Raw genomic sequence first — 19,963 nt, forward strand, 5'->3', positions numbered from 1 at the left:
TCAAAGTTCCTCCCTTCCTGTACATGTCAATTTAGCAATAAGAATTGTGAGCAGGAACCACATGATCAAGGTTCTTCATTTCCTTATGGCTAAATTCTGTTTTAAAAATCATTTTGTGGGGCGCCTGGGTGGCTCAGTTGGTTGGGTGACTGCCTTCGCCTCAGGCATGATCCTGGAGACCCTGGATCAAGTCCCGCATCGGACTCCCCGCTCAGTGGGGAGTCTGCTTCTCCCTCTGACCCTCTTCCCTCTCGTGCTCTCTGTCCCTCATTCTCTCTCTCTCAAATAAATAAAATCTTTAAAAAAAATAAAAATAAAAAAATCATTTTGTGTGGGTGCCTGGATGGCTCAGTCAGTTGAGCATCTGCCTTTGGCTCAGGTCATGATCTCAGGGTCCTGGATCAAGCCCTTCTCCACGCTCAGCGGGGAGTCTGTTTCTCCCTCTCCCTCTGCCCCTCCCCCTGCTCATGGGCTCACTCCCCCCTCCGAAATAAAATAAATAAAAATTTAAAAATCATTATGTGCAACCTAAATGAAGCTTTGCAAAGTTGATCTTGCCTTGGAATTTTCCTACACCTAAGAAATGTAAAAAAGTGGTGGCTCATGCAAAACAATAAAATTGGACCTTTATCTCACACCATATACAAAAACCAATACAAATTAAAGACAAAAGTAAAAGCTGAAATTGTAAAACTACTAAAAGAAAACATGAGGAAAAGGTTCTTGACATTGGTTGTGGTGATGAATTTTTGAATATGACACAAAAAGTATAGGCATCAAAAGCAAAAATAAGGGTGCCTGGGTGGCTCAGTCAGTTAAGCATCTGACTCTTGGTTTTGGCTCAGGTCATGATCTCAGAGTTGTGGGATTGCGCCCCACATAGGGTTCTGCACTCAGCGCCAGTCTCCTTAAGACTCTCTGCCTCTCCCTCTCCATCTGCCCCTCCCCTGCTCTCACTCTCTCTCTCTCCCTCTAAATTAATAAATAAAATCTTTAAAAAAAAAAGCAAAAATAGGGGTACTTGGGTGGCTCGGTCAGCTGCCTTCAGCTCAGGTCATGATCCCAGTGTCCTGGGATGGAGCCCCACATAGGGCTCCTTGCTCTACAGGGAGCCTGCTTCTCCCTCTCCCTCTGCCCCTCCCCCCACCCCACTTGTGCTCGATTTCTCTCTCTCTCTCTCTCTCTCTCTCAAATAAATAAAATCTTTTTTAAAAAAAGCAAAAATAGATAAATGGAACTATGTGATACTAAAAAGCTTCTGCACAGCTGAAGAAACTTAATCAACAAAGCATAAAGGCAACCTACAGATGGTGGAAAGCATTTGCAAACAATATATCTGATGAGGGGCTAATATCCAAAATATATAAGGCATGTGTGTAATAGCAAAAAGAAAAATAATCTGATTTTAAAAAGGGCAAAGGACCTGAACAGACATTTCTCAAAAGACATACAAACAGCCAACAGGTATATGAAAAGGTGTTCAAACATCTCTAATCATTAGGGAAATGTGAATCCAAACCACAATGAGATTATCACCTTACACTTGTTTGGATGGCTATTATCAAAAAGACAAAAGATAATGAGAGTTGGTGATGGCACAGCAAAGGGAGCTGTTAGTCCGAATGTAAATTGGTAGAGCCATTATGGAAAACAATATGGCGTTCCTCAAGAAATTAAAAATAAAACTACCACGTGATCTGGCAATCCCACTTCTGGGTATTTATCCAAAAGAACTGGAATCAAAGAGATGATTATCTCAAAGAGATGGTATTTGCACTCCCATTTTCATTGCAGTATTATTCACAATAGTCAAGATATGGAAACAACCTAAATGTCCATAGACAGATGAATGAATAAAGGAGATGTGGTATATACATAAAATGATATATTATTCAGCCTCAAAAAAAAAAAAAAATCCTGGGATTTGCCACAGCATGGATGAACCTCAAGGACATTATATTATATGAAATAAACCCGAAACAGAAAGACACATATTGCCTAATTTTATTTATATGTGGAATCTAAAATACACTCATGGAAGCATAGTTGATTGCCAGGGGCTGGGGCAAGGGGAAATGGAGTAATGTTGGTCAACAGGTACACAGTTTCAGTTATGCAAGATGACTAAATTCTGGACAGCACAGCAACTACAGTGAACAATACCATGTTGTATACTTGAAATTTGCTAAGAGGGCAGATCTTAAATGTTCTCACACAAACCCCCCAAAAAGATAACTATATGTGGTTATAGATATATTAATTACCTTAATTGCTGTAACCATTTCACAATGTATAAATATATCAAAAGATCAAGCTGTACACCCTAAATATACACAATTTTTATTTGTCAATTAAACCTCAGTAGAGCTGTTTTTTAAAACTGGTGACTACCTGGGATTGCCTATCCCTGAAATGACCCTAAAATGCAATTGGTAAATATGCTAGTGGATAGAAGCTCATTTTTAAAGGAATATTTTCTTTAATATTTATTTATTTATTTGAGAGAGAGAGAGAGACTGGGAAAAGGGCAGAGGGAGAAGGAGAGAGAGAATCTTGAGCAGGCTCCATACTCAGTGCACAGCCTGACACAGCTGGATCCCAGGACCTGGAGATCATGACCTGAGCGGAAATCCAGAGTCAGATGCTTAACCAACTGAGCCAACCGGACGCCTCTTAAGGGAACATTTTTAAATCGGATGCCATTTATTAATGTTAAATAAAAGATGAAATCTTGGTCTTATATTAACAAGTTCATTGAGTTAGGAGATGCTAGGAAAATGGAGGCAAGAAGTGAGGACGACAAGGCATGATCAGTGGCAAATGGTGGGGAAGGGACCAATCAGGAGCACTCACGGAAGCAAGCATGAAAGAAAATGTAACTGAGGGCGCCTGGGTGGCTCAGTTGGTTAAGCGACTGCCTTCGGCTCAGGTCATGATCCTGGAGTCCCGGGATCGAGTCCCGCATCGGACTTCCTGCTCAGCAGGGAGTCTGCTTCTCCCTCTGACCCTCTTCCCTCTCGTGCTTTCTATCTCTCATTCTCTCTCTCTCTCAAATAAATAAATAAAATCTTAAAAAAAAAAAAAAAGGAAAAGAAACTTTGAAAAAAAAAAATGTAACTGAAAAGTAACTAGTTGGTGAATACACCTGAGACCCTTAAAAGGCAAAGATTAACATGAAACATCTAATCCAGAAGGAGTCCCCTCGAGGAGAAAGGATGTTTGCTGTTGTGGAGACTGGAAGTTTGACTGAGAAACTAGTTAAGAGTACTAAGGCTGCTGCAGGAAGCCTTCTAGGTGCTCCCCCTGTCCCTGAAGTGCTATTTTCAGCATAGTAAATGTGCTTAAGAACTTTTAGGTGGTAACTAATGGAAATACACAGTAGTGACCACCACTTGCTCCTTCGAGTGGCCTGAGGAAGAGGAAAGAGGGAATAATCGGGAGTGAGCACAAACAATGAATCGACCATAGACATGTCCAATGTCCTAGGAGATGATGTGGAGTTGAAGGCGGCAAGGGAACGGAGTGGAGAAGGCAGAGTGGCTCTTCTGTTAGCTACGGACAAGGGGCCACAACTAATCCAGGGGGAGGGTTTGCCTGAAACTGGAGGGAAACAGATACATACCAATAGCTAGAGTCTCCCAGGAACCCAGATTTCGACAAACTGAAGAGCTCTCCCTTCAGGGGCTGTGGAAATATTAGTAGAAAGTGCCTCCCTTGGGGGAGATCTCTGCTCCCTTTCATAGGTGCCTCCCTCTCCCAGAAGGGCAAACCTCCTAAGAAAGGTTCCTGGTGCCTCCACAGGCAACAGAACCAATGAATCGTGTCCCCATACCAGGCCTGGCACCTGTTCTAGATCAGGACAAAGACGCTGAGGAGCAGGACCTCAGAGCTTGATTCTTACAGCCAGAGGGAGAAAAACCCCAACATGTCCACTTAAATAGTCAAATAGTATGCTTTCATCCAGACTGGAATATGCATTCATGTATATTTTCATCTTCAGAACAGGTGGTTGGAAATGCAAATAAAGTAATAAGTGTCACAGCCGTATCCTAGCAGTAGCTACTTTGCAAACGTTACCATGGCACCAATTCAACAGTGTTCTTAGAGGCAGCCACACCTCAACAAGGTCTTTCTAACTTGGGACAGCAAAGTTCAAAGGAACTAAGGGACACAAACTGCGGAAGAGTCCCAAACCAATTCGGGAGGTGAAGCTTTCAGCACGACTGGCCTCTGAAGCCCCTTGAAACAGGGCATGGTACTTAAAGGAGGAAAAAAAGGGAACGGGCCATCTTGTAGAACACCTGGAATGTGATCCAAGTCTGGAGACAAAATGATGGTAATTATAACTGTTAACATTTGTTTTTAGCTGCTAACAGATTGTGCACAGATTGGGAAGGGCAAACTCCATTTTCCAACTACTCCAGTGCAAACTGTGCTTTACCAGTACTCACTAAATCCTAGCTGGGGATGAAAAGAGAGCAGATTGTCCTCATGTATGCCTCATTTATGTTAAAGGAAGAAAGGCTGTCGTCCCAGGGCTGCAGGCCAGGGGCTACTCACAACCGGAAGCAAGGAGCCGGGTTCTGTAGATCTCTGCTTCTTACTGCTAGTAGATCTGCTCTACTGAGGGCAGCACACCTTTCCCCAAGCACAGCCAAAGCACAGGGGAAAGGACAAGGTTGTAGGGACACAGGACGCTGGGGAGACAAGTCTCAGCCAACCTGGCCTGTGAACCAACTAAGATTCCCCGAGGTAGGCCCTGGGCTGAACAGGGCATGCCACTTGCCTGGGTAGGGGCAGAATGAAAGGGCAGATAAGCAAAAGTGAATGATACAAGAGAGTCTGTGATCAATGGCAAATTGATGATATAAACCACAAATTCTCTAAGAGTTCAAAGCGGGCGGGAGGTCTTTCCTGCTTCCCCTTCAGATGAAGGTGATCAAAGAATAGTCTCTGAAAGGCCCTCTGAAAAAGTGGAAGCTTCACCAATGGGGGACCACAGCCGACTGACAGTGAAAAGCCATAAGCAAGAATGAACCTCCAGAGCTCCCTCCATGACCTATGGAGGCCACTAGTCCTCAAGATCTCCTTAGAGACAGTAAGGATGTATCCTTCCCAGCTAAAATAGGAGACGGAGTGCAAAGAGAGGAGTACTTAGGAAAACAGTCAGGACTTTCCATACTGCCTTTATTTTGAAAGATACAAAGACTTCTGCTTCCCATAGGGTAATGGGGGGACCATTAATATAGTTAACTCCATCCATCCACCCCCCTCCCAAAAAACAGAAAGGCAGAAAAAGGCCTCATGGTACGGCTTCCGTAACATTTCAGTCAAATCATGGGGGACTCAAAATTGCAACTTGAGTAGTCACTTGGATATCAGGTGTGCCACCCAACAGCCGACCACATCCAGGACTCAAGATTGAAAGGCAAGTGAGTCTCTGGGTTTGGTTTCAGCAAGTTTTGATATTCCGAGAGATCTATCTAGTCTGATGAGTAGGGCTGAAAGAGTAGGAAATCCAGGGAGAAAACAATGCCTGGGATCAAGCCTGAGATGGTGTGAGGCTCCAAGTAATGGATTCATTGCCAAAGGTGAAGCAGGAAAGTGCAGGACCCAGAGAAAAAGATAGGCAAGGTCTGGGAAGCCTCGGGGCATGAATTCAGTCACATCAGGAAAATGCAGAACTAAGGAAGACACTGAGGCAAACACCTGATCCTATGGACTAAATTGACATGACAGAGGTTAGGAGAAACCTGGAATGGGATGGGTTTGTGGTGTCCAGAATTACTGCAGAGATATCAGCCATTAGGAGAATGGTGACATGAGTAACGTCACATTCCCTCTATAGCAGGACTGAGGCTCCTAAAATATTTTCTGCCCAGGACAGGTTAGCAAAGGAACTCTGCGGGTTTCAGCTGTACCAAATACAGCAGGGACGGAGGTGATCAGGGTTGAGGAAGAAAGAAGCTGATCAAAGTGCTTCCATATGAAAGGCTGTAATAAATATTCCTGTACGACAAATTAGATTTTGGAAAGTGAGAAATATATTTTGTTTTGTTTTGTTTTGTAATGGTCAGTTTATCTCTCTTAAATTTTCTACTTTATCTGTGTTGTTGCCTGGACAAAGAGTTAAATGTAAAAGATAAAACCGTACATACTAGAAAAAAATATGGGGAATACTTAACTCTTTGATGGGGGAGTCTTTTCTAAATACAACAGTAAAAAATAAATCTTAAGGACAAAGATGAGACCATATAAAAATGTAAAAATCGGTATAATTAAAAATGCCATCAGCATAATTAAATGGCTTCATAAACCAGGTAAAATACTTGCAAAAATTATGACAGCTAATCTTCTTAATACATAAAGAGTTCTTGCAAATCAGTAAGGAAAACCTCAACAAAGCACGGGGTGGGGGGGGGAAGGGAAGAGATAAGGGATCAAACATTTCACAGAAGAATAAATATTACAGACCGATAAGCATGTGAAAATGTGTTCGACCTCACTAGGAATTGAAAAGGTCCAAATTATAGCCACAAAGGGATACCGATGCTCACTTCTCAAATGGGCAAAGGAGGTGATAAACATCACTGGGAGAGAATGAGATAAAATTGGGACACCTTTCTAAGAAGCAATCTGACAGGGGCGCCTGGGTGGCTCAGTCGTTAAGTGTCTTTGGCTCAGGTCATGATCCCAGGGTCCTGGGATCGGGCCCCGCATGGAGCCCTGCATGGAGCCCTGCATTGGGCTCCCCTGCTCTGTGGGAAGCCTCCTTCTCCCTCTCCCACTCCCCCTGCTTGTGTTCCCTCTCTTGCTGTGTCTCTCTCTTGTCAAATAATAAATAAAATCTTTAAAAAAAAAAAACCAATCCGACCAAGTTTGAGCTAATAATACAATTTTTTAGTGATCTACATTAAAAGAAAAAAATACAAATTTATTTATAGAAATGCTCATCAAAGCATTATTTATAATAATAAAAAGAGGCAAGAACCTGAATATTTGATTACATATTTGTTGCATAATAAAATACTAATTAGCCATGAATATTGTTTTTTGAAGAATTTTTAATAACATGGGGAAATACTCATGACCTAATACTAAGTGAGAAGCGAAGTATAAAACATGATTTTATTATGTTGTACATAACAAACACACATAGCAAAAAGACTAGAGGGAAGAGACATGTTAACAGTTATGGGAACGTAAAGTGAAATAAACCGGTATGAGTTTTTATTTTTCCCTTTATGTATTAGTATTTTTAAAAATATCCTACAAGAAATACATAATACTTGAATAATAAAAAGTTATTTAAAAATGTTCTTAAAATTATATTAGAATGCCCTAGGTTGCTGCTTGGGAACAATGATAACTGAGTAATTTTTGTTTAAAGGAAAAAGAAATCACTACTTAAAGACCTCAACTTTTGTGGTTTAACATCCCAGAAACTATTTATTTGAAATAAACTAAAGAACCATATGTGCTTTCCAGAATGGTAAAGTTTCCAAAATGTTCTAACAAGACCCACCACTGGAAATAAAACTCTCAAATAGCAAAGTGTCCACGACCCAAAGAAAACTCAAGTGGCATTCCTACAATAAGTCTCCACCATTAACCATGATCCTTTTCCCAAAAGGATAATTACCTCCAATTTACTGCCACTGATCTGAAGAAATAGCTGATTTTAAATGCAAGCACACTCAAAACCTATGCAGATAATTAGATAATATCATTCAGAAAAGGGACAAAGAAAGAACAAGAACATTACAAACAAAATTGCAAAATCCCCCCTTGTTTGTTTAGACTTTCAAAAACAAGAATCATTTAGATAATCCTGGGATTTGTACTATCACTATTAAGGGCTAATCTTTATTGAGTCCTTAATATGAGTTAGGCACATAATAAAGCATTTTATATGTATTCCATTGTTCAATCCTCAAGATAATCTTCAGAGGCAGCTAGGTACTATTCTTATCCTCCTTTTACAGACAAGGAAGCTGTGACGCCAGGATTTTAAACAACTTGCAGAAAGTCACTGAGCTGGTAAGTGGCAGGGCCCAGATTTGAAACAAGGTAGTCTGTTTCCAGAACCTGCTCTGTTAACCCATTTGCTGTAGTACCACACAATCTGTGAAAGAGGTAAAGGTGCATTATGCCTTTCTTTTTCCGTCTCCTCCCCACGCACCAAGAGTCTCAATTGAAGAAAGATGAATCCTAAGCTTTCTAGTCTATGCGTATATACCACTGTCTTTTACAATCAAAGATGCTATAGTGATTGTGCGACCTCCTTTAAAGAAGAGTATGGTTCAATAAATTAATGCATTTTCTTTAGTTTTTCCTGCACTGGTTTTACGTATAATTTCTCTCCCTTGTCTAGGGTTGCAGCTAGAAGACCATAAAACTAGCAATGGAGCCCTTATATGAAGAATACCTAGCAAATCATGGAACAATAGTAAAACCTTATTACTGGCTAAGCTTCTCTCTAGATTGCTCGAACTGTCCTTACCATATTCGGACAGGTGAAGAAGCAAGAGTTCCCTATACAGAATTTTATCAGATTTTTGGATTCCCTTATGGGCCAGTGTATCCTCAAACAAAGCACCTCACATTTTATGAACTAAAAACTTCTTCTGGAAGCCTGGTGCAAAAGGGCCATGCTAGCAGTTGCACTGGGAATAATACCCACCCAGAATCAATGCTATTCGAGATGAAAGGTTATTTTGACTCAGCCCTACACAATAACAATGCTATCAGGCATATCATTCTGTATTCCAATAACTCCCCGTGTAATGAAGCCAACCACTGCTGCATCAGCAAAATGTACAATTTCTTAATAATGTATCCAGACGTTACTCTCAGCATTTACTTTTCTCAGCTCTATCATACTGAGACCGAATTTCCTGCCTCAGCGTGGAACCGGGAGGCTCTCCGGAGCCTGGCCAGTTTCTGGCCACAGGTTACTCTGAGCCCAATAAGTGGAGGAATTTGGCATTTTCTCCTCAACAGCTTTGTGAGCGGTGTCTCAGGATCAACTGTTTTCCAGCCCATCTTAACAGGGAGAGCACTGGCTGATAGGCACAACGCATATGAGATCAAAGCCATAACGGGAGTGAAACCTTACTTTACCGATGTTCTTCCCCAGACCAAAGAGAATCAGAACATAAAAGCTCAGGCGGCTTTAGAGAGCTACCCCTTAAACAAGGTCTTTCCTGGACAGTCTTTGCAAGTGACAAGTGGACGACCGCAACCCAATCTGACCCCAGACCTCAGGGTTCCTGTCATTTTTGTGCTGGTGCCTTTCAGAGACCTACCACCAATCCACGTGAGTCAAAACCCACATAAGCCCCGGAATATCGTGAAGCACTTAAATATGCCTCAAACGTCATTCCAGGAAACCAAAGACCTCGGAAGGCCTCCCATTGGAATGCCAGTCGAGAGAATGGAAATCACGGAGCAGCCTGCAAGGAGCAAAGAGATGGATGAAAGGAAGAAGAAGAAGAAAGGGAAAAAATAAAATCTATTATTTCTACAATGTGAGACCAAACAACTACCAGAGGACTAATTCGATAGCAAACAAAAATCTGGAAACTTTCTCTCTTCGGTCTGATCCAAGATGGGAGATGAACAGATACACTAAAAGCAAAACCTGAATTACTTGCTATCTCAACTATTATAAAGCTACACTACTTTTAACATAATCCAAGATGTTTCCATAAGCAACTTGACCTCTCTCCTTTATTTTGAAAATGACAGTATCAAAATGGAGCCATTAGTACCTTGCTAATATTTTGGTGTGGAAAAGGAAATGTCATTATTCTAGTCTACCCACATCATCTTTCCACCAAAAAAACCCATGGACTAAACAGCTTCCTAAACTGGTTTCAGTATAAAAATTTACTGTAAAATTGGAAAACAGCCTGCAGTTACTGACATTAAGTGCTGTCTGCAAAAGCAAACCGGTGATTTTCCATTAATTGTTAATCATGGAAAGAAGATTTTGGCAGCCCATTTTTTTTCTAAAGTGGTTCAAAGTAGTTCTGTGTGAAAAAAAAAAAAAAGCTATTTTGCTAATTGATTATATACAGCTACAAAAATTGATTTTTGAAACCTAGTCACCAACTTAATGTGATTTTCCCAGCTCAGATCTCTCCTTCCTGAGCAGACGATAGAGGCAGGAGGATACATGAGACCCTGCAAAGGCTCCTTCCATCACACACCATATAAAATCCAAGCTGCTCTTACTGGCTGTCAAGGCTCCTCCTTTACCTTCCAGTTGCCTAGTCTCATCAGCAAGATTGTAAGTTCCCACAGGTCAAGCACTGTCTCTCTCCCTCTTTGGTTTTCCCTTAGAATCTAGCCAAGTATCCAGGCAAAATGTGGGTAGCAAGGTTGTGAATCTACATCTCAATAACCTTACCAATCACTGTTTCCCAACACTCCATACCCATTCCAACAAAGGGCTCGCTTAACCATCCTGCAATGGACATCATTTTTTTGTTGTTGTTAGCATCCATTCCCCCTTCTTCTGGTATAGCTCCCCAATGCATAATTTGTTTTACTTCCTTTTTTTCAAACTTTTTCTCTTTTCAGCAATGTATATTTATACCATCTCTTAAAATCTTGTTTGAAACACACTTCTAGGAAGTGCTCCTTGAATAACCATCTGAGCATGTACATTAAAGCACTTTGTGTTTAATTCACTTACATTTGCTGCCTCACTTTCCTCTTAGAAATATGTAAAAATATATTACAAGAAAAATGTATATCCATTTGTAACTTGCTACTAAATTTTTTCTTTAAAAAAAAGATTTATTTATTTTTAGAGAGAGAGAGCATGCACTGTGGGGAGGGGCAGAGGGAGAGAGAACCTTGAACAGACTTCCTGCTGAGCAGGGAGCCTAATGTGGGCTCCATCTCACAAACTTGAGATCATGACATGAGCCAAAATCAAGAGTTGGATGCTCAACAAACTGAGCCACCCAGGCACCCCAATTTCTTAATGTATGTAAAAAGTAATGCTAAGCTAATAAGATAGTTTTGCCATTAAAAAAAGCTTAAAGGAGATGGGATAACTGGGTGATGGACATTGGGGAGGGTATGTGTTGTAATGAGCACTGGGTATTATATAAGACTGATGAATCACAGACCTGTAACCCTGAAACAAATAATAGAGTAAATGTTAAGTAACTGAATTTAAATTAAAAGAGGAAAAAAAATTTTTTAATTAAAAATAAAAAGCTTAAAGCACACAGTACTCCATCTCAAAGGAGGAAGAAGAAAAGAAAGAAAAGAAAAATGTTTAGAAATTTCTATTGTGATTAAAATAAACATCACTAAAATTTTTAAAAGAATATTCTACTGTTAACATGAAAAATTTTATAGAATTATTAGAATATAATTACATTGTAGTATACAGTAATTATTATTTTAAAAAGTACTGAAGTTTATTATTAGATCATGAAGTCATATGTCTACAATTTTGGATGTAGAGTCAAAAAAAAAAAAAAAAAAGACCCAATGCGACAAATTCAGCATCTCTATCCAGGTGGGCAACTGAGCTAAGAGCACTGGCAAATCTGAGTGGTTTGGAGAAACAGCTCTGAAGCTTCTGCCAGGTTGGCTGGTGATGTCCTGCAGCAGTTGGGAAGGATCTGCCCACCTTATAGGCTTCTTTAAAAAAAAAGAAAAAAGTAGATTCAAACAGTTGCCATGAAATCTATCTACAAAGTAGTCAAAAAGACATAACAGTCAGGCTACAAAGAATTCAGTTAAAAACATAGTCTGAAGGGGCGCCTGGGTGCCTCAGTCAGTTAAGAGTCCAACTCATGATTTCAGCTCAGGTCATGATCTCAGGGTCCTGGGATCAAGCCCCAACTTGGGCTCCGTACTCAGCAGGGAGTCTGCTTGGGATTCTTTTTCTCTCTCCCTCTGGCCCTCCCCCCACTCGCTCTCTCTCCCCTCTCTCTCTAAAAATAAATAAATAAATCTTTAAAAAAAAACATTAAAAAAAAAAAACATAGTCTGAAATCTAAGATGAATTTGTATTTCACTGGTATATAACAAAGGGAGAAATGTTGCCTGAACTACAGGAAACAAAAGTGCCTTTTGGCAGTTAAATTTTTGTACTTGTTAGACATGTCTGGAGCTAGGAAGAATGTCACTGACAGGTCATGAGTCCCTGGCCAATATAGTCAAGCCTTCAAAAGACTATTGAGAGAACATAAAGATATATGGCCCTAGGTATGTTGTCTCTCTTTCCCCTTTGGTAAAACAAGAGATAAGACTAGTTCATAATAAGGTCATAATAAGCTCATAATAGTCCTTTCAGCTCTATCCGTTCTAAGATGGCTTGGATCAGTACAATAGATACATGGAGCAAGCTTTTACAGTGCAGTGACCACACTTCTTACTCACCACACAATGGATTCTTGGTCACATCAGGCTGGCCCAGGGCCTTAGGGAAGAGTAAAAGTTGGAATTTTCCACTCTCTTCAGCAAACTGGCATTAGTGATAGTGAAGAATTATCCCTGCTGCCACACTTATGGAAATTCCAATAAAGAAAACACAAGCCAATAAATTAAGCAGCTAGTCGTGTGGTGATCTAAAAGAGGCAAGGGGTATGTCCCAAGAAACTGATGAGGGTAAAGGAAGGGGAACTCTACCTTTATGAATCTACCATGATGCGGGTTTGGCTCTCAGTTTTGTAGGTTCAACTACCTACTTAGTCAATACAGAGAGAATGAACCTATTAACCAGGGCAGACCTGGATTAATAAAGCTCCCAAGATTGACGTACAAATGGAAGGCTGTGTACTGATTTCCAGTAAGACTTACAACGGGATATGCAACTAGATAATTCAATTGATCTCGCCTCTACAGCCTCTCCATGCAGAGAAGCTACCTGAGAAGCCAAATTATAATCAGAAGGTTGCTTTGTGGATTAGGGGAGTTCATTATTTGAATCAAATGTTTAGTGCTATCACACTCTGCTTACCAGGGACACTGTGCCTGAAATGGTGGGCTCTGCCCACGGGCACCTGACCCCCGGACAGTGTTTAAGTGGGCAGAGACTACAGGAGACCACAGAAACCTTTATAACCAACTCCTGTCATGACTAGTATAGATTCTCTATAGATGTTAATGTTTTATCAAGCTACCATCTAATCCTTCGGGCCTGGGAGCAAATCCTATCTCTTTAAACAGCTGTTACATACCTTTTTTGATTCAAAGCACACGAAATCCAAAAGGTTCAGCTCAAACAATATCATGTTATGCATTTTATTTCCAAAGGTTTTAAGGAAAACTACATGGTAACTTACACTAATTAAAAATAATATTATGACTGCCTAACATTTAGTGAGAACTATATGTCAGGCACTTTTCTAAACAGTTACATGTATTAACTCATTTAATGCTCCCCATAATCCTATGAGGTAGGTATTATTATAATATCTATTTTCAAATGAGGAAATCGCAGCACAGAGAACTCATGTAGTAAAGGCTGAGCTAAGATCAAACCCAGGAGCTCTAGCTCAGAATCCCAGTTCTTAATCACTATGCTTTAATGGCTCTCAAAATAGCAACAACATGGACTCACTACAAAGCCTGGGAAAATCAATATCCATTTTTACCCACACTGAGGCCTTTCTGTAGTTCTGCTTAGACTATTGCATCAATAGGCATCCTGTAGACTATGGGAGCTAGGGAGGCTGGGTGGGCTGGGCGGGAGAACTTAAGCAGCTCTAGATCCCAGAGTTTTGGCACCCTCCTCATCCCCTACTATTTTAGCTTGTTTTAGCTAGAGCCTCATACCAAACACACATCCTGAGATTACCTTAACTTGATGTCTCTGACTCTCAGGGATGTACCAAATCACAGACCTGAGGCAATGGAACATTGCTTTATTACTCTATTTAGTTAATTAAGTGGAATTGTTGCCTCAAAAAATTAAAAAGAGAATTATTTGATCCAGCAATTCTGCTTCTGAGTATATAACCAAAAGAACTGAAAATGGGGTCTCAGATACCTGTATACCCATATTCATAGCAACATTATTCATAATAGCCATAAGTAATCCAAGTGTCCATCAATAGATGAATGGATGTAGAATATACATACAATGGAATACTATTTGGCCTTAAAAAAGAACAACATCCTGACACATGCTAGAGTTGTGAATGAATCTTGAGGAAATCAAACTAAGTGAAATAAGCCAGCCACAAAACAAAACAAAAAAAACAAGTACTGTATGAATCCACTAATATGTGGTACCTAGAGCTATCAAATTTATAGAGACAGAAAGTAAAATGGTTGTCTTTGGGGGCTAGGGAGAGGGGTGGGGAATGGGAAGTTATTGTTCAATGGGGACAGGGTCTCAGATCTGCAAGATAAAAATAGGTCTAGATATGGATAATAGGGATGGTTGTACAATAATGCGAACGTAATATTACTTAAAGGTACACTTAAAAATGGTTAAGACAGTAAATTGTATGTTATGTGTATTTTGCTACGACTTAAAAAAATTAAGTGGAATTATTCATCAACACCTACTGATCTCTTCATATACTAAAAAAAGTGACATTTTTTGTGATAGACTAAATATTAGGTAACAGGCTCTATGTCTAGTCTCAAAATACTGAGATAAGGTGGGGAAAGCTCGCAAGTACCTGAAAAACAAATGTCTTTTAAAAAATCATTACAATAAGATTTTTTAAGGTCACAGTTCATTTCAAGCTATGAAAAGCCCTGTGTAGGTTTATGTGGACGCTGGTACTTAGTTATATCCTTATTTTTAGCACAAAGGTAAGCAGTACATTTGGGAATAATGAGAAAGACTTACTGAGCAGAGAGTGGTGATTAAAAGCACAAGCTTTGGAATGTGACATACCTAATTACCATACCAGTCTGCCATATGCTAGTTGAGTATCATTAGCTGAGTTACATAACCTCTCTCTGTCTTTGTTTCCTCATCCATAAAATGGACACACTAACTCCTAAGCCCTAGAGTTACTCTGATGATTAAATAATGTAAATAAAGAGATTGTTTACCAAGTCTAACACAAAACAAACATCAAGCAGTTGCTATTATTAATAAAATATTAATAGAATAAGGATAGACAGTAGAAAAATAGGAATTGCAAGATCTTTCAAATTTAATCAAAACTATAAATTTTATTTTCTATAAGAAGTAAAGATCTATTACTAGCATTTGTAACAATAAGGTTGGGGGAAGAAAAAAAGTTTGATTTTAATATTTTGCTTAAAGCAACAAGAGAAGCAATAAGTCCATGGTCATGCAAGATATTAAAATAATCGTAAGAAAATATTTTGTGCAACTTTTTGCCAAAAAATTGGCAATCTAGAAAGAATGCATGATCTATTATGAAAATATAAATTCTAAAATTGATTCAAAAAGAGAAAAATCAAACAAGTCCAGATAATTTTGCAAGCATATTTTATAACTCTCAAAGAAAAAATGGCATAGAAATTTTCAAACTTTTCCAGAGCATAGGAAAGAAGGTGGAAATCTCAATTCATCTTACAAAGCTATACTAATCCTAATATCAAAACTGAATAGAGATGGCACAAAGAAATACTATGGGTCAATCTCACTTATACATATTGATTCTGAAATCGCATAAAGAAAATAAACTAATCCAATCTATCAAGTAATTAAAATAGTAACCACAATCTATTCTAGAAATGTGGGAATGGTTCAGTGCAAAAATATATATATAAATAGGGGCGCCTGCGTGGACCAGTCAGTTAAGCGTCTGCCTTCCAGCTCAGGTCATGATCCCAGGGTTCTGGGATCAAGCCCCTCATGGAGCCCCGCATCAGGCTCCCTGCAGGGATCCAACTTCTCTCTCTCCCTCTGCCCCTCCCAACCACCCCCCCATGCTTGCTCTCTCTCAAATAAATAAATAAAATCTTTAAAATATATATATATAATTCATTATATTTGTAAATTAAAAGATGAAAAATAATATGGTTTTTGTTACTAGGTCCCTCAAAAAAAAGCATTTGATAATTTCAGCAGTCATTCCTAAATATCCTAAAACAATAGGAAATATAAACCGGTAAAATACCAACATCATTTCCATTAAAATAGAAACAAAAAAGAGATGCCTAATATCACCCAGTTTTTCAACATTGCTTTTGATAGTCCAACTAATGCAATGAGACAAAAAAAATAAATGAAAGTGATATAAATATTAGAAAAGAAAATGTAAGTTATCCTTATCTCAAATATTGTGATTATATACTATGACAAGAAATGCAACCTTAAAAAAACTGTTAGCATTAATTAATAAGAGAGCCCAGCAATGGGAAAGAATACAGAATAAATAAATTCTTAAATCCATAGCTTCTCTTTATATTATCATAAGCAGGTAAAAAAAATAAATAAAAGAGTACCATTCAAAACAATGTTTAACAAACAAGGTTTATTGTTTCATTTAGCACTAAATGTTTTCCCTGAGACAAGAGTACAGATTAAAAATTTTTAATCTTAGAAGCACTAACATATAAATAAATACAGGTCCCATTGTAAAATAGTTCACCCTAACTACCCTACCTTAGTGTGTAATCATAAAGTTATATAAAGCTAAAATAAATCACAAAGCAAAAACTGAAAGTTTGGAAGGCTGGTGGTTCAACACAGAACCAGTTCATTTGGATATTATGTACAAGCATGAGACCATACTATAGTCTAGGTAACATGGTAAAAAATCACTTTCTATTGTAGTAATTATATTGCTAGAGAACGGTGGTATTACATCACCATTACCAGAACTGAACCTTACTTATTTATTTTATATTTATAACACATGTCTGATATATTTGATTAACACTGGCCTCGTTTCCATTTTATTGCTGTGGGATTCAATGTCTTCGTTTGTTAAGTATTTAGTGGCAAAGCTGGGTAAAAGAAGCATATGGTAGGTGGAGTACTCAGCTTAAAATATCTGAAAGACCTATTATAAAATAGTTTTATCAAAATACTTTCTAATTAAAAAGATCCTTCACTCTTTGCATTATCACAGATAATAAAAAGGAGCTGCATACTATCACATAGCATTAACCTTGAGAAAATTCAGATTTAGTCTTACTTTAGTATTCAACCAAACCAGGTTATCTGCACAGTAAAGAAGATGTCTTAAAACCTTATGGATCCATTATTCCAGGGATAAACACTCATTTGGAAAATTAAATAGAATAATATTACCTAAAATGAATTAAGTACTATGATTAACATAAAAATTTGTAATTTGCAAAAAAGTGGAATAATGTGTATTATCTAATTAAAACATAATTAAGGACAGGTTTACACACACACACACACACATTTCCCTAAAGCTTTATAGATTTAACTGTTAGCTGATTGGGGTGGGGAGGAAATTAATGTGTCCATTAAGAAATACTTATTTAGAAATTTCTAAATATGATTGCAAAATTGTCAGATTATTAATTCATTGGATAGAAATGTTTTGCATACTTACTGTATACTAGGTACTTATCGTTGTGAGACAATAAAAAATACCGCATTGGAAAAGGACCTTTTTGACATTACTACATCTCAAATGTATTATGCATTATGCAACTGAGAATTAATTATATTTAACACATTCAACATATAGAACAAAATTCTGAGTAATCAAATCAATTATACCCTTGAGCAACTCGATTTTTTAAATTCCTCTTATTATTCCCTTAAGTTGATTTCTACCCCCAGGATTCTTTCCCAGTTCTAAAATAAGAGAATAGAGACATTTCCTAAATAAGACCTAATACAAAAGAAGAGAAATGTAAGAGAAGGGATACATTAGTCTTAAATCCTTGTTTCTGTTTGTTCTCAATAGCACTTCTAATGTTCAATTTTCTCTTCAAAGAAAATCTTGATTTAGAAGAACAAAAGAGTACAATCATCTTTAACATCAAAAAAAATGTTTAGCTCTTACCAAAGTTAGCAAAAGATTGAAACTGAGGAAGAAATATTAAAATAAATTTTTATTGTACCTTATATAATCCCACTCACCATGGTAATGGTCTGATACTTTGGTATAATGACTTTTTAAAATATTACCAACAGGTAGAAAATTTTCCTTTGCTCTACAAAAACAAAACGTGGGGGAGTTTTTATCATGTTTCTGCTCATAACTTGAATCTTAATTTAAAGAAATGTCACTTCCACCACCTAAATGATATATTTTCTAGAAGGGTGATTTAATTGAGAAGAGAAAAATGCCATATTGCTTCTTCCTTCCAAGAAGAAAGGATGTATTCCATTCCTGTGAACTTTCTGTCTCTCCATATATATATATGTATACATATGTATACATGTCAATGTAGATATAAATATACATATATACATATGTATGCATATCTGTCCAACAAATGTTTGATTTTGAGATCTCTCTTCCTATTCTTACTGATTCATTATGCTCACTGTGACTTTCAAACTGTCTGCCTTTCACATTTTATTCATTCATCAGTGAATAATTGAGTACCTGAATGTACTGAGTACTGCCTGCATGCTTAGCATTATATCAGATGTAAAGGAACATACAAAATAAATATAAGATGAGTCTTTGCCCTCCAGAATCTTCTGATCCCTTCCAGGAGCAAGACAAAACCATTAAGTAATTCATAAGACTAGTGCCAAAATCAATGGTACAGGTAACATGCATTTTACATTTATGTAGAATTTTAGAGCTTCAGAACACTTTCCTGTACTTAATCCTCAGAACAATCTTGTGAAGTACACATTATTAGCTCCACTTTAGCAATGAGGAACCTGAAATTCAGAATTTTAAGTGGCATGCCTCAGTCAAATGATTTACAAGTGGAAGTCAAGACTTGAGCCAGGGTTTTCTGACTCTTAAGTCCAGTGCTCTTTTCAATACAGCACAGGAAACCAAGGATGGGGTATTAACAGGGCAACAACCGGCTTTCTGCTAGAGGTGGAATCGAAGTAGACCTGATAGGATGTCAGGAAAACATAAAGCTATCTGAGCAGCGTCCAGCTGAATGTCCAAAATAATTTTATTCTGCAAATATTTGTACTTCAGGGTTATACACACAGCACAACTACCATTTCTTCAGTGTTAGTGCCTTTACCTCCTCAGTAAGAGCTTTGCTCTCAGAAATGAGGATGTCAAATGTAACGAAAAGCTGGCCTAGCAGGATCATAAAAATCTTAAGTCACAAATATAAATCTTAAAGATCTGGTTTCTACTAATCCTCACACGTTTTGTTTCCCCACAGCACCAGAGAGCGTAACTCGCCCCTATCCTTTTCTAGCATTCTGGCTCCAAACAGCCACTTATTTTAAGATGTCAGTGACTGACCCTACCCCAAATTCCACAGGTTCGCCCCAGTTTTGTCACCCCAGCCCCTGCCCAGAACCTCCCCCTCCCTCCCAGTGGATATGATACCTAGTTCAGGCTCTGCAGGTGCCGTCGGGATGCTGTCACACAGCACTGACAGGTAAGATATGACCTTTCGACTCCGTCCTTGGGGACCTCCCGCTAGCCGCGCAGCGCAGTTCCAACCCCGGAAAGGGGGCTCCCGGCTCAGGAACGCAGCCACCGGCAGCGCACGGTCCGAAGTGATGTCTCTGACAACTAGAACGACACTGGGCGCCCGGGCGCGCATCACTCCGCCCCATACTCCTGCCAACTGCAGGGGACTTGGTCCGGCAGCCGGTCCATCCCACCTCAGAGGCAAGTCCGGGCCAGCCGGACCTCACGCAGGACCCCGAGGACAGGTCGCTGGCAGCAGCGGCGGCAGCAAAAGCCACCCGCCTCCAGTGCCCATAGCCGCCAACCTAAGACCCCCCTTGGCTGGACCGCAGAGAAGCGTTGCTATGGAAACCCCCTGGGGATCACGTGACACCCTCGGACGACCAATTGCCTCTCACCTCTGCCCGCGGCACCGCTTTCGGCCCTCCCTCCGGCCCCGCCCC

At 39.1% G+C, this 19,963-nt stretch overlaps 2 protein-coding genes across 3 annotated transcripts in view; one reads left to right on the plus strand and one right to left on the minus strand.

Annotated features, from left to right (window-relative positions):
* The window catches only part of RGL1 (ral guanine nucleotide dissociation stimulator like 1), a 242,911-nt gene extending 222,994 nt beyond the window's left edge, over positions 1–19,917 (minus strand). The window contains exon 1 of the mRNA XM_025877976.2: positions 19,434–19,917. The gene's annotated coding sequence lies outside the window, so the exon portion shown is untranslated. The remainder of the gene's footprint in view (positions 1–19,433) is intronic.
* On the plus strand, positions 4,066–10,703 carry APOBEC4 (apolipoprotein B mRNA editing enzyme catalytic polypeptide like 4). Of its 2 annotated transcripts, XM_073900123.1 has the most exons (3): positions 4,066–4,336; positions 7,986–8,040; positions 8,375–10,703. In XM_073900123.1, the coding sequence occupies exon 3, from the start codon at positions 8,405–8,407 to the stop codon at positions 9,509–9,511; it is 1,107 nt and encodes a 368-aa protein (XP_073756224.1). In that variant the 5' UTR covers positions 4,066–4,336; positions 7,986–8,040; positions 8,375–8,404; the 3' UTR covers positions 9,512–10,703. The 2 variants fall into 2 exon arrangements, with proteins under 2 accessions (XP_073756224.1, XP_025733764.1); XM_025877979.2 differs by lacking the exon at positions 7,986–8,040 and having other exon boundaries at positions 4,067–4,336.
* Positions 19,918–19,963: the final 46 nt, after the last annotated feature.

This window comes from Callorhinus ursinus, unplaced genomic scaffold, assembly GCF_003265705.2.
Source record: "Callorhinus ursinus isolate GAN/ISIS: 27379988/994484 unplaced genomic scaffold, GSC_fseal_2.0 scaffold13, whole genome shotgun sequence".
NCBI classification, from domain to species: Eukaryota; Metazoa; Chordata; class Mammalia; order Carnivora; family Otariidae; genus Callorhinus; species Callorhinus ursinus.

Coding starts and splice junctions, on each gene's coding strand:
- APOBEC4 (XM_073900123.1), top strand. CDS start 8,405: ATGGAGCCCTTATATGAAGAATACCTAGCAAATCATGGAACAATAGTA.